General features: G+C 41.1%; 1 protein-coding gene across 1 annotated transcript in view; it reads right to left on the bottom strand.

The window, feature by feature from the left end:
• Positions 1-18,860, bottom strand: part of timeless (timeless circadian clock) — a 46,256-nt gene that overhangs the window by 14,225 nt on the left and 13,171 nt on the right. Inside the window, exons 13-17 of the mRNA XM_061984748.1 lie at positions 14,133-14,302; positions 13,933-14,058; positions 6,030-6,181; positions 5,863-5,960; positions 5,672-5,801 (exon numbers count right to left, since the gene is read on the bottom strand). Coding sequence (XP_061840732.1) covers positions 5,672-5,801; positions 5,863-5,960; positions 6,030-6,181; positions 13,933-14,058; positions 14,133-14,302 — 676 coding nt within the window. The remainder of the gene's footprint in view (positions 1-5,671; positions 5,802-5,862; positions 5,961-6,029; positions 6,182-13,932; positions 14,059-14,132; positions 14,303-18,860) is intronic.

The raw sequence follows: 18,860 nt of genomic DNA, 5'->3' as shown, positions 1-18,860 counted from the left end.
TTTTTCATGGACGTCCCGCTTATTTCAGCAAGAAAATGCCAAGCCACATTCAGCACGTGTTACAACAGCGTGGCTTCGTAAAAAAAGAGTGCGGGTACTTTCCTGGCCCGCCTGCAGTCCAGACCTGTCTCCCATCGAAAATGTGTGGCGCATTATGAAGCGTAAAATACGACAGCGGAGACCCCGGACTGTTGAACGACTGAAGCTCTACATAAAACAAGAATGGGAAAGAATTCCACTTTCAAAGCTTCAACAATTAGTTTCCTCAATTCCCAAATGGTTTATTGAGTGTTGTTAAAAGAAAAGGTGATGTAACACAGTGGTGAACATGCCCTTTCCCAACTACTTTGGCACGTGTTGCAGCCATGAAATTCTAAGTTAATTATTATTTGCAAAAAAAAAAAAAAAGTTTATGAGTTTGAACATCAAATATCTTGTCTTTGTAGTGCATTCAATTGAATATGGGTTGAAAAGGATTTGCAAATCATTGTATTCCGTTTATATTTGCATCTAACACAATTTCCCAAATCATATGGAAACGGGGTTTGTACAACAACAAATCCATACACAGGCCGGCGGGACAGCGATCAAGTCCCGGCACCCACTGCCCACTGAAAACCAGCCGATCTCCTCCCCCAACCCCCACAGGTCCGGCCGCGCACCCCAGTCACCCAGGGACAACTCCCGACAAGCCCGCCACAGACGACGGCTTGACACTGGGCGCGAAGGGCGGCGCGGCAGGGTGCAATGGCACCCCAGGCCCACACCCGACAAGCCAACCAACACGTCAATAAACGAGTATGAAGCCGGCAAGTTCGTCAGCCCCGACAACCACCACGCGCGCGCGCTGCCACCAGTCACAACAGCAGCCACCCCCCGCACCAGACCCAGCAGCCACGGGCGCCCACACCACAAACAAACTGCAGCAGACACAGCAGCTGCAATACCCCCAGACAGCCAGCACCACTCAATTAAAACAAAGCGATCGAAAAAACTGCGACCGGCAACCACACGCCAACAGGATCACGGAGACCAGCCAGCTCCAGCCCGCCAGTCAGCCCAAACGCCAACATGTAAACAAGAGACATCAACACCTCCCCCACCAAAAGACCCCACCACCCCAACCCAAACCCGCACAAACACACCACTGCCCAAACAACCGAGACACAGCATCCAGACCAGACATGGGGGCCGCGCCGCCACCACATCAAGTCACCAACACAGACCCCACAGCGCAAGGTCGGGCCACACGGGCACGGACCCCACCCAACAGGAAGCGAGACCGGCGCGACGCCACACACAAATAAATAATACAATTTTAAAAATAATACAAAAAAATATTAATAATACAAAAAAAAATACATGAATAAATGCCTCACACCCTCAGCGAGGTCTGTGCCCGGGAATGGCAGGCCACCAGACCGCAGTCCCCGCAACCCACGTCGGCCGAGGAGGCAATGAGGGGTGCGCCGTACTCCCGAACTCCAACCCCCCCCATGCATGTGTTCATTAATAGTATCAACGTGTCAGTTCTTTCTCTATCTCTATATTTATGTTTACATTTTGATGGAGAGAAGTATTCTTGAAGTTATGTACATGTATATGTAGGTATGGGTGTATGATGCTGGGGTTGGCAAACCTGTGCACGGTGAGAGAAAAAAAGGTCATCAAATGTAACAAAAGATTGCTGGAAGTATAAGAGGACGTCCAGTTGACGTGCGAGACCAGCCACCATGTTACATTTGGACAAAATAGCATCATTATCTTTGTAACAGCAATTTTTTTCTTTTTAAATGGGACCTCCTATTACTTTACCTAATTACTGTACCTTATTACTGTATCTTATTACAGTGTTTTATTACTGTGTCTTTTTACTGTAACTTATCACCATACCTTATTACTGTACATTATTACTGTATCTTACTAATGTGTCTTATTACTGTACCTTATTAGTGTATCTTATTATAGTGTCTTATTACGGTGTCTCATTACTGCGTCTTTTTACTGTATCTTATCACTGTACCTTATTACTGTATCTTATTACAGTGTCTTATTACTGTATCTTATTACTGTACATTATTATTGTGTCTTATTACTGTACCTTATTACTGTGTATCATTACCGCGTCTTTTTACTGTATCTTATCACTGTCTTATTACTGTGTCTTATTACTGTACCTTATTACTGTACATTATTAGTGTCTTATTACTGTATTTTATTGCTGTATCTTATTATAGTATACAAAAATAGCATCAATATCTTTGTCAGAGCATAAAAAAAGGGAACTCCTTACTGTATTTTATTACTGTATCTAATTACTATACCTTATTACTGTGTCTTATTACAGTGTCTTATTACTGTATCTTATTACTGTACATTATTATTGTGTCTTACTACTGTACCTTATTACCGTGCCTTATTACTGTACCTTATTACTGTGTCTTATTACAGTGTCTTATTACTGTGTATCATTACCGCGTCTTTTTACTGTATCTTATCACTGTCTTATTACTGTGTCTTATTACTGTACCTTATTACTGTACATTATTACAGTGTCTTATTACTGTATTTTATTGCTGTATCTTATTATAGTATACAAAAATAGCATCAATATCTTTGTCAGAGCATAAAAAAGGGAACTCCTTACTGTATTTTATTACTGTATCTAATTACTATACCTTATTACTGTGTCTTATTACTGTACATTATTACAGTGTCTTATTACTGTATCTTATTACAGTATAGAAAAATAGCATCATATCTTTGTCAGAGCATTTAAAAAAAAAGGGAACTCCTTACTGTATTTTATTACTGTATCTAATCACTGTACCTTATGAATGTGTCTTTTTACTGTATTTTATCACCGTATCTTATTACTGTACCTTATTGAGTCTTTTTACTGTATTTTATTACCGTATCTTATTATTGTACCTTATTACTGTCTTATTACTGTACCTTATTAATGTATCTTATTACAGTGTCTTATTACTGTACCTTATGACTGTGTCTATTACGGTACCTTATTACTGTATCTTACTCCATCCATCCATCCATTCATTTTCTACCGCTTATTCCCTTCGGGGTCGCTGGAGCCTATCTCAGCTACAATCGGGCGGAAGGCGGGGTACACCCTGGACAAGTCGCCACCTCATCGCAGGTCCAACACTGATAGACAGACAACAATCGCACTCACATTCACACACTAGGGCCAATTTAGTGTTGCCAATCAACCTATCCTCAGGTGCATGTCTTTGGAAGTGGTAGGAAGCCTGAGTACCCGGAGGGAACCCACGCGTCGAAGTCGTTTTTATGCGTCGACGCGTCGCATATTTACGTCTCAACTGCCGTCATGGCGGAGCGCAAAGCAGATGATGCGAGCGGTGCGAGCGAGGGAAAAAAAGAACGCCAAAAGTCGTCAAAAGTGTGGGAGTATTTCAATAAACGGCCTAATAATGTTGTAGCGGCGAACAGCTGTCTCGTCAGTTGACGCGCGAGCTCGCAACCGTGGCTGTTTAGCAACCAGCCAAACCCCACTTAATAAAATTATATTTTATCTTAGAGCACATCCGCATCCCTATTCACCTAGGCAACCCCAGGAAATGTATATAATTCGGCATTATTTCGGCCAGTCGGCTTATATGATCAGAGCCGATCAGTTTACGTTCACGCGCAGGTATAACGCGGCGCGCTCCTGTCTCATCTGCTGGTGCGCGAGCCCAGTAATTAGACCGCTGTGTCAAATCAAGGAGTACAAAAGACGCCAGCGCAGAGTGGAAAAAGGTTTAGTTCATTACAGATAACCAAGAGTTGTGCCAAAAGTATGTAAGATTTAATATTTCTCTTCGTGGGTGTGGCGTGGGTGAGATTGGGGGGGGGGGGGTGGGGGGGGCGGGGGGGGTTGTGTGCATGTAGCGTGCTTAGTCTGGAGGCTAAATACACACAGTGTGTTATGTAACTGTTGTTTAGTGTTGATATTCTTTGCTTAGTTTGATAAATGTTGGAGCAGTTTTCTTCATCAGGAGTGTGAAGTCGCTCAACTTAAAGTGTTGGATTTAACTGTGTTGGATCATTGGCTGCTGGTGAAGGCATCGAAAAAAGGGCATTTTTCTACCAGTAGACAGCGTTTAAGATTGAGTGTTTCACTGCTAAATTAATAATATATTTATATTGAATATGGATTTTAAATATGTATCTAAATAGGTGGTTAATTGGTTAGGTATTTATGTATTTGCATATTGGGTTTTCTGTTGCATTTATCTATTGTGTTTCTGGGTTTAAATGTATTTTATATGTATCTTGGTGGATTTATGTTGAGACAATTTATTTAAAATCTGTTTTAACTTAAAGGGAAAAGATGTGTCCATTTTCTTGCACTTGTTTAATGGTTAAGAGTTTGATAGCCTAATTAATAATTGTAAATTATGGGATTGATAATTGATTGATTTTTTACAGCATGTTAATCTTGTGGTGTTTTGTCCTTAAAGGTTTTTCACCTACTAAAGAAGCTAAAGGCTACTAAAGGCTACTAAAGAAGGAAAAAAGAAGCTGTTTCTTCGTTGGAAAAACTGTTGCAAACTAAAGGAAAATAAAAGGAAAAAGTAACTACGGTCTGGTCTTTTGAGTGAAATCCAGAAGCCACATTCAGCATTGGTACATCCCTTCAAGTGTGGGATAAGCACAGCGAAAAAAGCAAAACACTTGACAGTTGTTGTATGCACACTGTGTCGAGCGGAAATGGCCTATCATAGCAGCACAACGGCTATGAACGAACATTTGAAAAGAAAACACCCGACAGCGTTCTTGCCATCACCATCAACTAGTCAATCGTCCGCGTGAGTATACGTTGTCATCATTACACAAAAACATGAATGTGTCATTTGTATCTGCGTTGTAAATTCATAAACTTAAACACTGTTTCGCTCTGAGAGGCGCGTTTGGCGTGCCTGTTCAGTGTTTACAAAGACGCGCTCCTCTTTAACGCTAACGTTAATTAGTTGTGCAAATACCTTTTACAACATTAACAGTTACATATACTATGTACAAACGAACAATTAACTTTCACTTTAATCATACTATCATTGTTGTGTTATTAAGCAAAATAAGCAATACTTTTACTTTTGTTGAAATGTTTACACTGTTGTTACAGAATATTTCGTTTTGCACTTTTTTGTATTGGATGTTTATCTTTATTTTTGCACATTTTAAAGCAAAATAAGCAATACTTTTACTTTTGAAATGCTTATACTATTGCAGAATATTAAGATTTGCACTGGATGTTTACTTTTATATTTGCACATTAAAAAGCAAATAAGCTACTTTTAATTTTGTTAAATGTTAAAAGTTTTAAATGTTTACATTGTTACAGAATATTTTGTCATGTTGTTGTCAATGTTGACTGAGTGGCCATACTTTTTTTGTAAATAAAAGTCATGCCTTTTGAAAAAACTGGCCTACATTTATTTTTTCATCTTCATTTTAAATAAAAAAAATAATCGGTAAAAGGAAAAATAATCTATAGATTAATCGAAAAAAAATAATCTATAGATTAACCGATTAATCGAAAAAATAATCTATAGATTAATCGATAGAAAAATAATCGTTAGCTGCAGCCTTACTTAAGTGTACCTAATGTTGTCTCCTTCAGCCACTATGAAAGAAAGAATCTCCTCACTTTTTGATAAAATCCAGGAATTTGAACTCTGTTTCCGACACCTGGACCGCTTGCAGCTCTTCTTCCTCTTCCATAACTGCAGCATCATAATCCTCCTCCTCCTCCACTTGAGTCTCGGGCGGCGCTGGCCCTGCAATCGAGTTAAAAAAAGGAAACGCTGCACACAATCTGATAGGAAATGTGGCGCGTACTTGGCAGGTCCGCATGCAAGATCTGTTTGAGGAGTTCCAGCTCCTCTTCAGGTTCCACATCAGCCGAGCCGAAGACGTCTCCCTCGGGCCACACCTCCCTGAACGTGTTAGGGAGGACTGCTCTTAGCAAGGAGTGTTAAATGGGTGCTAGCGGCTAACGTGGTCACCTGGCCGCCCGTAGGAGTGCCAACGCCTCCGGTCCCACCCGTGCCAGGAGAGCGTCCTGCACACGCACCATGGACTCAGTCCGCTGCTCCTCCAGCGGTGTTTCAGACGAGGCATCGAAAGGCACGGTGCCCTCGGTTAAAGACTGTGACAGCTGTAAACCGAGGTTAGAAGTTAAATGTATTCATCAGATTGGTCAACATTGAAGAAATATTGCAATATGTTGAGAAACCTTTGTGAATTCCATTATTATTATTTTTTAAAAGCGGTAGTTAAGTCATGGCACTTTTTTCCTGTAACGTATTCGGGGAAACATGGGGGCTCGCCCACTACCAGGATGTCAGTTATTATTATCGCAGTATTTTTGAATGTGCTAAAACTTTTCAAAAATAGAAAAATTCAATGTGCATATGAAAGCAACAAAAGCATTATAAACAAAGTAATATGGCAGAAACAAAGTAATTATATAAATTAGGGTTGTACAGTATACCGGTACTAGTGAATCAAAAACGGTACTATGCTCTGTTTGAAAAGTACCGGTTCCCAATTCTTTATTTGTATTTTTTTTAACGGGCATGACGGAGCGTCGTCACGTCGTGACATTGCTGGTTTTATGAGCAGAGGAGCATTTTGGCAGCGCACACACACAGAGTACTTACAAGCAAACACAGTGTGTAGACAGAAAAGGGAGAATGGACGCATTTTGGTGTAAAAAGTAAAGATAAAGGTGAAGTTATAACACTGAAACACCCTCAAGAAGAGGTGCTTTAACACATGGCTAGCTAGCTAGCGGCTAACATGCATTCGGCATCGGCAGTGTTTTAGCTGCTTCTAAATCACTAATCCTCGCCTCCATGGTGACAAATAAAGTAAGTTTCTTACATGTATCATTATCACTGGAGGACGAGGAATAGCTAAACGTGCTTCACTACACACCGTAGGAGAATACAATAGCTCACCGCTAACAAAAGCTAGCGCGCCTGAATGTAAACAAATGCCATGGGTTGATCTACATCTGACATCCACTGTAATGATACCAAGTACAATGGAGTATCTAGTCAATACTACTATGATTACATCGATATTTTTTATCGTCAAAATATTTTTCCTTTTTTTAAAATTCATATAATGTTTATAAACACAGGAAATACGTCCCTGGACACATGAGGACTTTGAATATGACCAACGTATGATCCTGTAACTACTTGGTATCAAATTGATACCTAAATTTGTGGTATCATCCAAAACTAATGTAAAGTATCAAACAAGAGAAGAATAAGTGATTATCACATTTTAACAGAAGTGTAGATAAAACATTTTAAAACAGAAAATAAGCAGATATTAACAGTAAATGAACAAGTAGATTAATAATCAATTTTTACAGTTTGTCCCTCATAATGTTGACAAAATATTAGAATATAAATGACACAATATGTTACTGCATACGTCAGCAGACTAATTAGGAGCCTTTGTTTGTTTATTTACTACTAAAAGACAAGTTGTCTAGTATGTTCACTATTTTATTTAAGGACTAAATTGCAATAATAAACATATATTTAATGTACCCTAAGATTTTTTGTTCAAATAAAGCCAGTAATGCCATTTTTTGTGGTCCCCTTTATTTAGAAAAGTATCAAAAAGTATCGAAATACATTTTGATACCAGTACTAAAATATTGGTATCGGGACAACCGACAAATAAATGGGAAAATGTTGCCAGCTGGCACTTTATAATAATAATAATTGTTACTCCCTCCGAGGTCTTAATCAAGGCTCAAGTTGTTCGTTTTTCTCAAACAGACATTTATTTTCAGCCACGCCTTCTCCTCGTCACAACGATGCCAACACAATGCCAAAATAATGCCGTCAGAACTAATAAATAAGAAAAACAGAACTTACAATTAGTCTGACATCCAATAACATAAAACACATTGATTTCACATACATATCAAAAAGAATCATACCTCATTGGCCTCACAAACTCAGAGGGAATAAAGTTTCTTTCCAAGCCGAGACTCCATTAACCTCTTCCATTTGCTGTCTCATGCTGCTTCCCTTTTTTCCATCACATATTAATTGTCCCCCCAACAATGTGACCAAACCGGAACAAAAAATATGTTCCTCTCCAATTTACATGAGTTTTGTAACAAAAATAAAGTTAACTTATACTTGCATGAAATTACCAAAGAAAATACATTTTTAATCACATTAAATGTAAATATGAACCTATATTTATACATTGTATTTATTTACTCTAACCAACTATGAAATTATATAACATATATACAATGTGCTTGTCAGCAGCTACACTCCCACCAAATCTAATGTGTTTTCCCTTTTCAGACTAGTGTGGGTCTATTCTGCTTCTAACAGTGTAACTGTCTTGTGGATAGGTCTGTCCAAGTGTGTCTGCTTGTTGAGTCGTGTGCCATGGTCATCTAATGTAGAGTCACTGATTAGAAGCTGCACTTTGCGCACACATCCATCTTCATTTGGATACACTGCAGTGACCTTAGCGTGTTTCCAATCGTTTCTGGGTGCTGTGTCATCTTGTATGAGCACTTTATCATTGACTTTGGCATTCCTTCTTGTCTTCTGCCATTTCTGTCTTTGCTGTAGGTTCAACAAGTATTCCTTTCTCCATCTTCGCCAGAACTCATTGGCGAGATATTGCACTCTACGCCATCTCTTGCGTAGGTATGGTCTTCCGTCACAAATCTGGTGAGCTTTGCAATAGCTTTGACAAATCTCGACCAGCTGAAGAACTTCTCAAAACGTTCTTCCAGAGAAACCACCTTGAGTGTGCGGTGTACGACAGCTTTGCGTACTTCTGAGTCTCTTGCGTCAAGTTCTCCCACCTTGCACTCTCCACTGGGTAGCTCTTCTTGCCATAGAAGACTTGGCCCACTGAACCAGTTTGAGGCGATTAGATCTTTGGCCTTGAGTCCACGCAATGCATGGTCTGCAGGATTGTCCTCCGATGCAACATACTTCCACTGTGTGGGGATGGTATTCTCTCTGATATGTTGGATGCGGTTCGCTACGAACACATGAAAGCCTCTTGCCTCATTGCTGACATATCCCAAGACGACTTGTGAATCTGTCCAGAAGAATTCTTCAACATTCAGCTCCAACTCTGCATTGAGCATGTCACTTGTACGCACTGCAACGACTGCTGCAGACTGCTCCAACCTTGGTACTGTAGTGACTTTGGTAGGTGCTACTCCGGACTTCGCGAATACAATAGAGCAATGGATTGCTCCTGGGCCATTCCGAAATTTGCACAAGACCCCCACCAGCTTGTTGGTCAATTCTGGTCCGGTCAAAAGGTAATCATTCAACAAGACTCCTTCATACTTCACCGAACAATCGAAGACCACTCTTATTTTTCCGGGCTTTTGGGGATCGTACACCCCATGATGTGGAATGTACCAGGCAGGACCTTTGTCCAGTTCTTCAGGAGGCACCTTTTCTGCATCTCCGCGCTCTATTGTTTCATTCATGAACTTCATGTAGTCTTTGTGATACAGTTTGTCTCTTTCAAATCTTTTCTTCAAACACTTGAGTCGATGTTCTGCACATTTCTTGTTGTTCTGTAAGTTTGTTCTGTCTTGTTTGAAAGGCAAAGGTAGTTCACAATGACCATCTTCTTGCATTTTCACTCCGCTTTCCATTATTGAAATGAACCGCAAGTCTTCTTGGGAGAAATGAGAGTCTTCCACTTTTCTTTCGTTGAAATCAGACTCAAGCACTTTAATCACATCCAATGGTGTAATAACTTCTTTGACTTGGGTGCGACAAATGTAGTGCACTTCCTTCAACAACTGATCAGATGGTGAATTGGGTGTCACTTCCTTGACAACAATCCTGTGGCTGCATCCAATTGCATCTCCATAGTCAACACATGGATCAAGTCTTCCAACTATGGTCCAGCCAAGATCTGTTTTCTGAGCAAAGGGCTCATTGTCTCTTCCTGACACGACTTTTCTGGGTACCAGAGCTTGTGAACAGTTGTACCCTATTAGCAGACCAACATCGCATTCAATTAGAGGGGCGATCTCATCAGCGAGGTGCTCTAAGTGAGGCCATGCTCTTGCTGCGTTCGGAGTGGGAATGTGACTTAGATTGGCAGGGATAAACTCTCTTGTATATGTCATGGGAAGTGGGATTCTCTTTGACGAGTAGAAGCTTCTGACTTGTAGATCTGTCAGCTTTTGACTAGGAATAACTGTGTCTTTGGATGACAGTGTGGAGAGCTTTAACTGCACATCTTTCTTGTCTGTGTCCAAAACATCTGCCTTTTCTTGCAGAACAAATGTTGTGTCACTCTGACTGTCTAAAAGAGCGTAAAGCAATAGTTCTTTTTCTGGATTACTTTTTGTGGACAACCACACTGGAACAATTGTGGATGTGAGGTCAGTATTGTCACTTTGGATAACACGGTTTGAGATAGCCTCATTTGGTGTTTCTTGACTTGGTTCCTTAGTTTGTTTGGTTTCCTTTGACTCACTTGTCCCCTTTGTTTCCCTTTGGATGTCCTTATTCTTTCTTGACTCTTTGTCTCGTTCTTCATGTAAGCATGTTGGGTGTTTCCCCTTACATGTGTTGCAGATACTTCTCTTTTCGCATTTCTTTGAGATGTGTCCAGATTTAAGACAACCAAAACACAATCCCTTGTCCTTTACAAATTGCCCTTTTGCAGCGTTCTCCTTCTCCATGAACTTTCGACATGTCAGAATGTTGTGATTTGACCTTTCACAGAATTCACACTTCAGTGTATCGGTTTTCTCTTCCGTACTGCATGTCAATGTTCTGGCTCCAACATTCCGAGTCATTGGAGTTTTCGCTTTCTCTTTCTCTGAATCATTTGCCTTGAGAGCACTTAGAGATGTCACTGGGTTGCACGCGATCCTGGCTTCCTTTTCTACAAAGTTGACAAAATGGCTGAATGTAGGAAATGAACCACACTGATCTTCAATCTCAACTACTTTACGATTCCATCTTGCCGTAAGTCAATCAGGAAGCTTGCTGAGCATTCTCTGGTTCTCATAGCAGTCATTTAGAATTTGAAGATTCTTTATCTGTAGCATTGCCACTTCGCAACCTTTGAGAAAGTCTGAGAACGCTCTTAGTTCCACATTATCCTTGGTTCCAATTCTTGGCCATGCTGAGAGCTTATCTCTGAAAGCTTTGGCGATTACAAATGGACTACCATATCTTTCTTCCAGAGTGTTCCAAGCTGTACGGTATGCCATTTCTGTTCCGAGCAGAAAGTAGCTTTCAACTGCCTTTCTCGCAGGACCGCCAACATACTTTCGGAGGTAGTAGATCTTTTCAGCCACTGGGATGTTCTTTCTTTCAATCAGTAATTGAAAAGACATTTTCCAATCCTTGTACTTGATGGGATCTCCATTGAAAATTGCGGGCTCTGGAACCGGTAGACGGCAAATGTTGATGGACTCTGCCAAGGCTGTAGCCAGTGCTGTTATGCCATCTTCTGGTGTTTTATTGCTAGCAGGTTGCCCTCTTGTGGTGTCTTTTGGTATGAATGGTTGTGCATATGGATTGCAACCCGAAGATTCAATTTTCACTTCAGAATGTCTTACTGGCTTGGATGGTAGCTTTCTTGGTGTGCTCCTTCCATGCAGAAGATCTGACAATTCCTCATCAGAGTTGCCTTCTTGTTCATACACTTCCAGTCGCGCTTTTGCAGCATTCATTTGCTTTACCGTTTCCAAGCGTTCAAGTTCCCTCTTCTTTCGTTCCATTTCTTTCTCAAGCATTTCGAGTTCACTTTTGCCACGTTCCATTTCTTCTAAGACCAACAGAGTGGCTTCAGCTGCAGCTACTTCTGAGAAACTGCATCACATGTGTCAACTCTGCGGCGAGTGTTTCCATCAGGAGTTTCATGACTACGTAGTTCTTCATATGCTTGCATGACTTCACCAGAAGTTTCTTGTATATGAGCAATGTGATCGTGCAAGCTTGCTATATCAGATGCGTCAAGTGCTCTTTTTGCTTGTTTGGCAGTAGATTTCCATTTTTCATAACTGGCGTTGAATCGAGCTTGAAGCTTGCTCACCATTTCCTCATGAAACGCTTGGCCTTTCTCAGTGAGCTTTCTGGGTCTTGTACTTTTCCTTAAGCCCTCTTCTTTCACTGCTTGACTTGTGCTCGGCTCATGGGGATTTGGGATCGCAACTTCTCCAGGATCTTCTTGCAGCAACACCACAGCGTGTCGAGTGTCAATGTGTTCTTGGTCAGACATGTTGTTAGCCTATTGATTTTGTGTTTTAGCTTAATTTGGTTTGAATATTAGCCAACTTGAAAGTTTGGATGAAAATGTATTAACTGTAGTTGAATAAAAATGTAAATGTAGACTAACTGTCAACTTAGATATGTTTAGGTTTGCTTTTTCTTTAAAAAATAAAGTTTGTGTATTATGACAGTATTTTTAGTTAAAGTTTATCTTCTTCCACTTGTTATAAAACAAACATACATTTCAATATCAAAAATGTATTATAAATGTGCCTTTTAAATACCTTGATGTGCTCTTTTAAATTGCCAAAACCAAAACAAGCAATTACTTTAAGATAAGCTTTGCAATGGTAATCACTTTGTATCATACAAGCACTTTCTTAACTTAAATAATTACTTCGCACCACAGCAGGATATCCATTTTAGCATTTAGAAAGTCCCTTTTCAAGTTAGCAGGTTAAACCAACATTCACATTTAACTTGTTTTAAACGTGTTACTTGGTGTTGAGTTAACCACGCTGCACCGTTGGACCCTGATTGCTTCTGGATTTCCGTGCATGCGGCTGTTTGATGTCACTCATCAAACAGCTGCTCGTTAACGGCTCCGCTGCTGCGACAGGCTCCCTCTCGTCTCTCTTCCTCTTCAGCGCGATGTAGGTTGAGTTCTGACTGTTACTCCCTCCGAGGTCTTAATCAAGGCTCAAGTTGTTCGTTTTTCTCAAACAGACATTTATTTTCAGCCACGCCTTCTCCTCGTCACAACGATGCCAACACAATGCCAAAATAATGCCGTCAGAACTAATTGGCCTCACAAACTCAGAGGGAATAAAGTTTATTTCCAAGCCGAGACTCCATTAACCTCTTCCATTTGCTGTCTCATGCTGCTTCCCTTTTTTCCGTCACATATTAATTGTCCCCCCAACAATGTGACCAAACCGGAACAAAAAATATGTTCCTCTCCAATTTACATGAGTTTTGTAACAAAAATAAAGTTAACTTATACTTGCATGAAATTACCAAAGAAAATACATTTTTAATCACATTAAATGTAAATATGAACCTATATTTATACATTGTATTTATTTACTCTAACCAACTATGAAATTATATAACATATATACAATGTGCTTCTGTCAGCAGCTACAATAATAATAATGGATTAGATTTTATATCGCGCTTTTCTATTATTAGATACTCAAAGCGCTCACGGAGAAGTGGGAACCCATCATTCATTCACACCTGGTGGTGGTAAGCTACATTTGTAGCCACAGCTGCCCTGGGGTAGACAGACAAAAACTCTACTATGCAAAACCAAAGCCATTTATCAACAACACCCAGAAACGCCGCTGGCTTCGCTGGGCCCGAGCTCATCTAAGATGGACTGATGCAAAGTGGAAAACTTTTCTGTGGTCTGTCGAGTCCACATTTCAAATTGTCGAACAGTTTAAGAACAACATTTCTCAACCTTCCGTTTCCAGGAAGTAAGCAGCGTTGCCTAAAATGCATTAATAAATGCTGTTTTTTCTGTAATTAAAAATGGTATTACTAACCGTCTGGTATTTTACTGCGGTTTATCATTATACCGTTACATCCCTAGTGAATGCAATGAAATCAAATCTGAAGGACTAATAAAGAAGAAGCTACTGACCTTAAAATGTATTCCCCTCAGCTCTTCCTCCACAATCTTCCAGGTTTCTGCCAGAGCTTCTGGGCTCCGGTCTACAGCTGGCTGGTTTGCAGCTCCTTTGGTCTTTTTCCGCTTTGCGTGTTTTTTCTAAAGAATGGAACAGAATCACTATTTGAAGGTCTCGATCAGGAAACGCTACACATTCACCCTGGATTGTTTACCTGCACGATCAAGTTTTTGCGACCCTTGCTGAAGCGCTCCAACATGCGCAGGAAGAGATGAGTTGACTCCACCAGGTCTTTGAGGTAGGACTGCGGCTGTTTGGTCTCATCATACTTTCGTAACAAGGTTAGGAATATCTCCCTATATTCCATTAGGTAGAATATGTTACCTACAAGGTATAGAGGTCAATCAATATCACTTATATCACAGGTGTCAAACCCAAGGCCAGATGTGGCCCGCCACTTCATTTTATTTGGCCCTCGAAATCCTGGATAAAGTACTGTAACTTTTCTTACTAAACGTATTCTTTCTTTCTTTTTTTGGCAGAAAAAAAATATATGTACTCCATGCAATCGCAAATTTTGTTAACTTAAATATTGTATAATTATGAAAAAATATATTATCAAACATTCAAACCATTTTTAAAATAGAAATAAACACTGATAATAATGATTTCTAAGCAAGTTATCCATCAAATTGTACAATGTAAAAGTAGCAATAGATTTTATGTTAAAATTGTGAAATTTATTGTGGTTTTTACAGCATTTTTCTCGAAATGAAAAAAAACTAATGCTAGGTTAGCAACACTAGCATAACTATGTGAGTAACATGCTAACAATACATTTAACATCGTGCTAGGTTAGCAACACTAGCATAAATATATGAGTTACATGCTAACAATACATTTAACATCATGCTAGGTTAGCAATAATTGTGCAATGTAAAAGTAGCAATAGATTCAATGGTACAATTGTGAAATTTACTTTGGTTTTTACAGGGTTTTTTCTACATGAAAACAACTTTACTTTTTTACTGTAATAAACTGCGGTGCCGTTTTGGCACTTACAGTAATACACCGAAAAATCTACAATTGTTGATTTGCTGTAAAAAACAAACAAACAAACAAACAAACAGGCAGCTCAGGTGTCAAACTTTTACTGTAAAAATTAACTTTTTTTTTTATTTACACTAAAAAAACTAATGTACATTTTACACTACAATTCTGGCAACTGAGCTGCCTTTTTTTTTCTTCATAAAAACAGCAGTACTGTTTTTCCCTGTGAAGTTATTGCAACTTACCATCATTTTTTTACATTTTAGTTTAAAAAAATCTACTAATAAAATGTATGAAAAAATAGTGTAGTAATAGTATTCACTGTTAGAAGCGGCCCTCTGGGGCCAAACATAACTGCGATGTGGGCCTTGGTGAAAACGACTTTGACATCTCTGACTTCGATATCAGCAAAAAACAAGTATCAGATTGTATCGACTGGCATCGAAAATCTCTGATACAGCCGATACAAGCAATGAAGTTGTCACAATGTGTAAATGGTAAATAAAAACAGAATACAATGATTTGAAAATCCTTTTCAACTTATATTCAATTGAATAGACTGCAAAGACAAGATATTTAACGTTCGAACTGGAAAATGTTATTCTTTGCAAATATTAGCTCATTTGGAATTTGATGCCTGCAACATGTTTCAAAAAAGCTGGCACAAGTGGCAAAAAGACTGAGAAAGTTGAGGAATGCTCATCAAACACTTATTTGGAACATCCCACAGGTGAACAGGCTAATTGGGAACAGGTGGGTGCCACGATTGGGTATAAAAGCAGCTTCCATGAAATGCTCAGTCATTCACAAACAAGGATGGGGGAAGGGTCACCACTTTGTGAGCAAATGTGTGAGCAAATTGTCTAACAGTTTAAAAGCAAAATTTCACAACCAGCTAGAATATAATAGAAAGTGATTTGAAAGGAATTTAGGGATTTCACCATCTATGGTCCGTAATATCATCAAAAGGTTCAGAGAATCTGGAGAAATCACTGCACGTAAGCGGCAATGCCCGTGACTTTTGATCCCTCAGGCGGTACTGCATTAAAAAGCGACATCAGTGTGTAAAGGATATCACCACATGGGCTCAGGAACACTTCAGAAAACCACTGTCAACTCTACTATGCAAAGCCAAAGCCATTTATCAACAACACCCAGAAACGCCTCCGGCTTTCGCTGGGCCTAAGCTCATCTAAGAAAACAACAGAGACTGTTGAACAACTTAAGCTGAACATCAAGCAAGAATGGGAAAGAATTCCACTTCAAAAATGTGTCTCCTCAGTTCCCAAACGTTTACTGAGTGTTGTTAAAAGGAAAGGCCATGCAACACAGTGGTAAAAATGCCTCTGTGTTGCTGCCATTAAATTCTAAGTTAATGATTATTTGCAAAAAAAATTAAGTTTCTCAGTGTGAGTGTGCCATTAAACTTTAAGTTAATGATGATTTTTTCAAAATGAATTATCGTGGCCACCAGGTGTCACCGAAACATATATACACCTCCACTTTAACTTAAATATAGGATAAGTTCAATAAATTGGTTAGTGTTTTTCATACCTAACCCCAACCAATACTGGTATTGATCAGCATTGGTCAACAACGCTGACCAACAATCTTGCCGTACCACGGCAAGGTACCCTGTGCTGGTACCTTGCCGTGGTGGAGAGTCTTGCGTGTCTCAATGACCCTTGAAAGCTATACCGGCGGTGGATCACACCCCTGGCAGGTTTAACCATGTTTCGGGATAGAGGCCAGACAAAAGTCAGCACCCGGTCCACCCCTTAAAAAAGCACCATGTTACAGAAACGACGAGAAGGAGCCATTCAGGTACACTGCGGCGGAGAAGAGAGGGCGCATCCTTGGATGTATCTATGACAGGGCCGAGTGAAATCCAGCAGGAAGCCCGACCCCTGATGACCCCGATCTTCGAAACCAAAGCCAACACCAGAGTAGGTACCTGGAACGTGCGCACACTGTTCCAGTGTGGGCGCATGGACCAGGTGCTGAAGACTATGAGGGACTATCGCCTGGACATCTTAGGCGTTAGTGAAATGAGGTGGACTGGGCAGGGGCGCCTCGTGATTGATGGAGCAACCGTTCTTTTCTTTCGGAAGCAAGACCACCATACCCATGGAGTCGGGATCATCCTTTCCAACTGTGCGGCGCAAACACTAGTGGGATGGAAACCGGTGAATAAGCGCATCATCACAGCAAGGCTCTATACTAGACGTGCCAAAGTCATCATCGTGCAAGTCTATGCCCCAACCGAGGCTGCCTCAGAAGAGGACAAGGATGCCTCCTTGTCCTCAAGCCGTGCTTGATGAGATCCCCAGCTACGACATCAAGATGCTGATTGGAGACCTAAATGCGAAAGTGGATGGCGACAGAAGGGGCCTCAGTGCCACAGTGGGACCACACGGGTCTGCAAGCTCTACCAATGACAATGAGGAGAGACTGTTGATGCTAGCTAGCACCAACGGCCTCAGCATTGGCAACACGTTTTTCAAGCACAAACAGATCCATAAGATGACATGGGTTTCACCTGGGGGCGGAACCCGAAATGAGCTGGACTACATATGCATAAACACAAGATGGCGTTCGTCACTGCTAGACGTTCGTGCACACAGGGGTGCAGATGTAGGCTCAGATCACTTTCTTGTGGTGGGTAAAATCAGGCTGAAGCTGAAAAAGGTGCAAAAAATGCAGCCCAAGAGACCCTACGCAGTGGAAAAGCTTAAGAACACCAACCTGTCGAGAAGCTACCGTGAGCAGTTGAGGAAGAAGCTTGAGGTACCACCACATCCTTCCATTGAGGAGCAGTGGAGTCTGTTCTCCCGTGCCATCACTATGACTGTGGAAACAGTTTTAGGCAAAAGAAGGGGCACCAACAAGGAGAGATGGATAACGGAAAAGACCTGGAATATGATTGACGAAAGGAAGATGGCAAAGATGGAAAGAGAACAGAAGAGGAGGCTCCGATGCTGGAGGATGAAAGACGAGGGGTACAGACGCCTGGACCGGGAAGTAAAAAATAGCTGCAGGAAAGACAAACGGAGGTGGCTGGAGGAGAAAGCAAAAGAAGCACAAGAGGCAGCAGAGAAAAACAACACTAAAACCCTCTACAGGATTGTGCGGGAGCTAACCAGCTCCAGGAGCAGCTCCGGGGTGCCAATCAAGAGCAGGGATGGCAGGGCACTCCTAAGCGACGAGGAACAGGAGGCAAGGTGGGTGGAGCACTTCAAAGAGGTTCTCAACAAGCCACCACCTCCCACTCTCTTTCTTTTTGATCGGGAAACACCAGCCCCAACTCTGACAGTCACCTCAGAAGAGATAACCAGAACCGAGGTTGCCCAAGCAATCAAGAGCCTCAAGAACAGCAAGGCACCAGGACTCGACGAGGTATCTGCTGAGTTGCTGAAGCACGGTCAAGAGGTGGTCGTGGAGAGCCTCACGCACCTGTTCAAACCTGATCTGGCATGCCGAAGAGGTCCCTGCCGACTGGAGACAGGGGGTTATAGTGACGCTGCCAAAGAAGGGAAACCTCACAGACTGCAACAACAGGCGGGGCATCACACTGCTGTCGATCCCAGGCAAGGTTTTCTGTAGTGTGCTGCTCCAACGTCTAAAAGACGAGGTACATAACATCTTAAGGGAAGAGCAATCCGGCTTCCGAAAGGGAAGGTCCTGCGCGGAACAGATCTTCACTTTTCGCAACATCATAGAACATAGAACTCCAGACACCCCTCATCATCAATTACATCAATTTCAAGAAAGCCTTCGACAGCATCCACCGGGAATCATTGTGGCAGATCCTCCAGCTATACGGTATACCATCAAAGTACGTCAACATCTTCAGAGCCCTGTACCACAACTCCACCTGTCGAGTGAAAACCAC

Source organism: Nerophis lumbriciformis, linkage group LG23 (genome assembly GCF_033978685.3).
Source record: "Nerophis lumbriciformis linkage group LG23, RoL_Nlum_v2.1, whole genome shotgun sequence".
In the NCBI taxonomy this organism is placed as follows: Eukaryota; Metazoa; Chordata; class Actinopteri; order Syngnathiformes; family Syngnathidae; genus Nerophis; species Nerophis lumbriciformis.
Note: the sequence above shows the minus strand (reverse complement) of the source record. Positions and strands in the feature narration are given on the sequence as shown.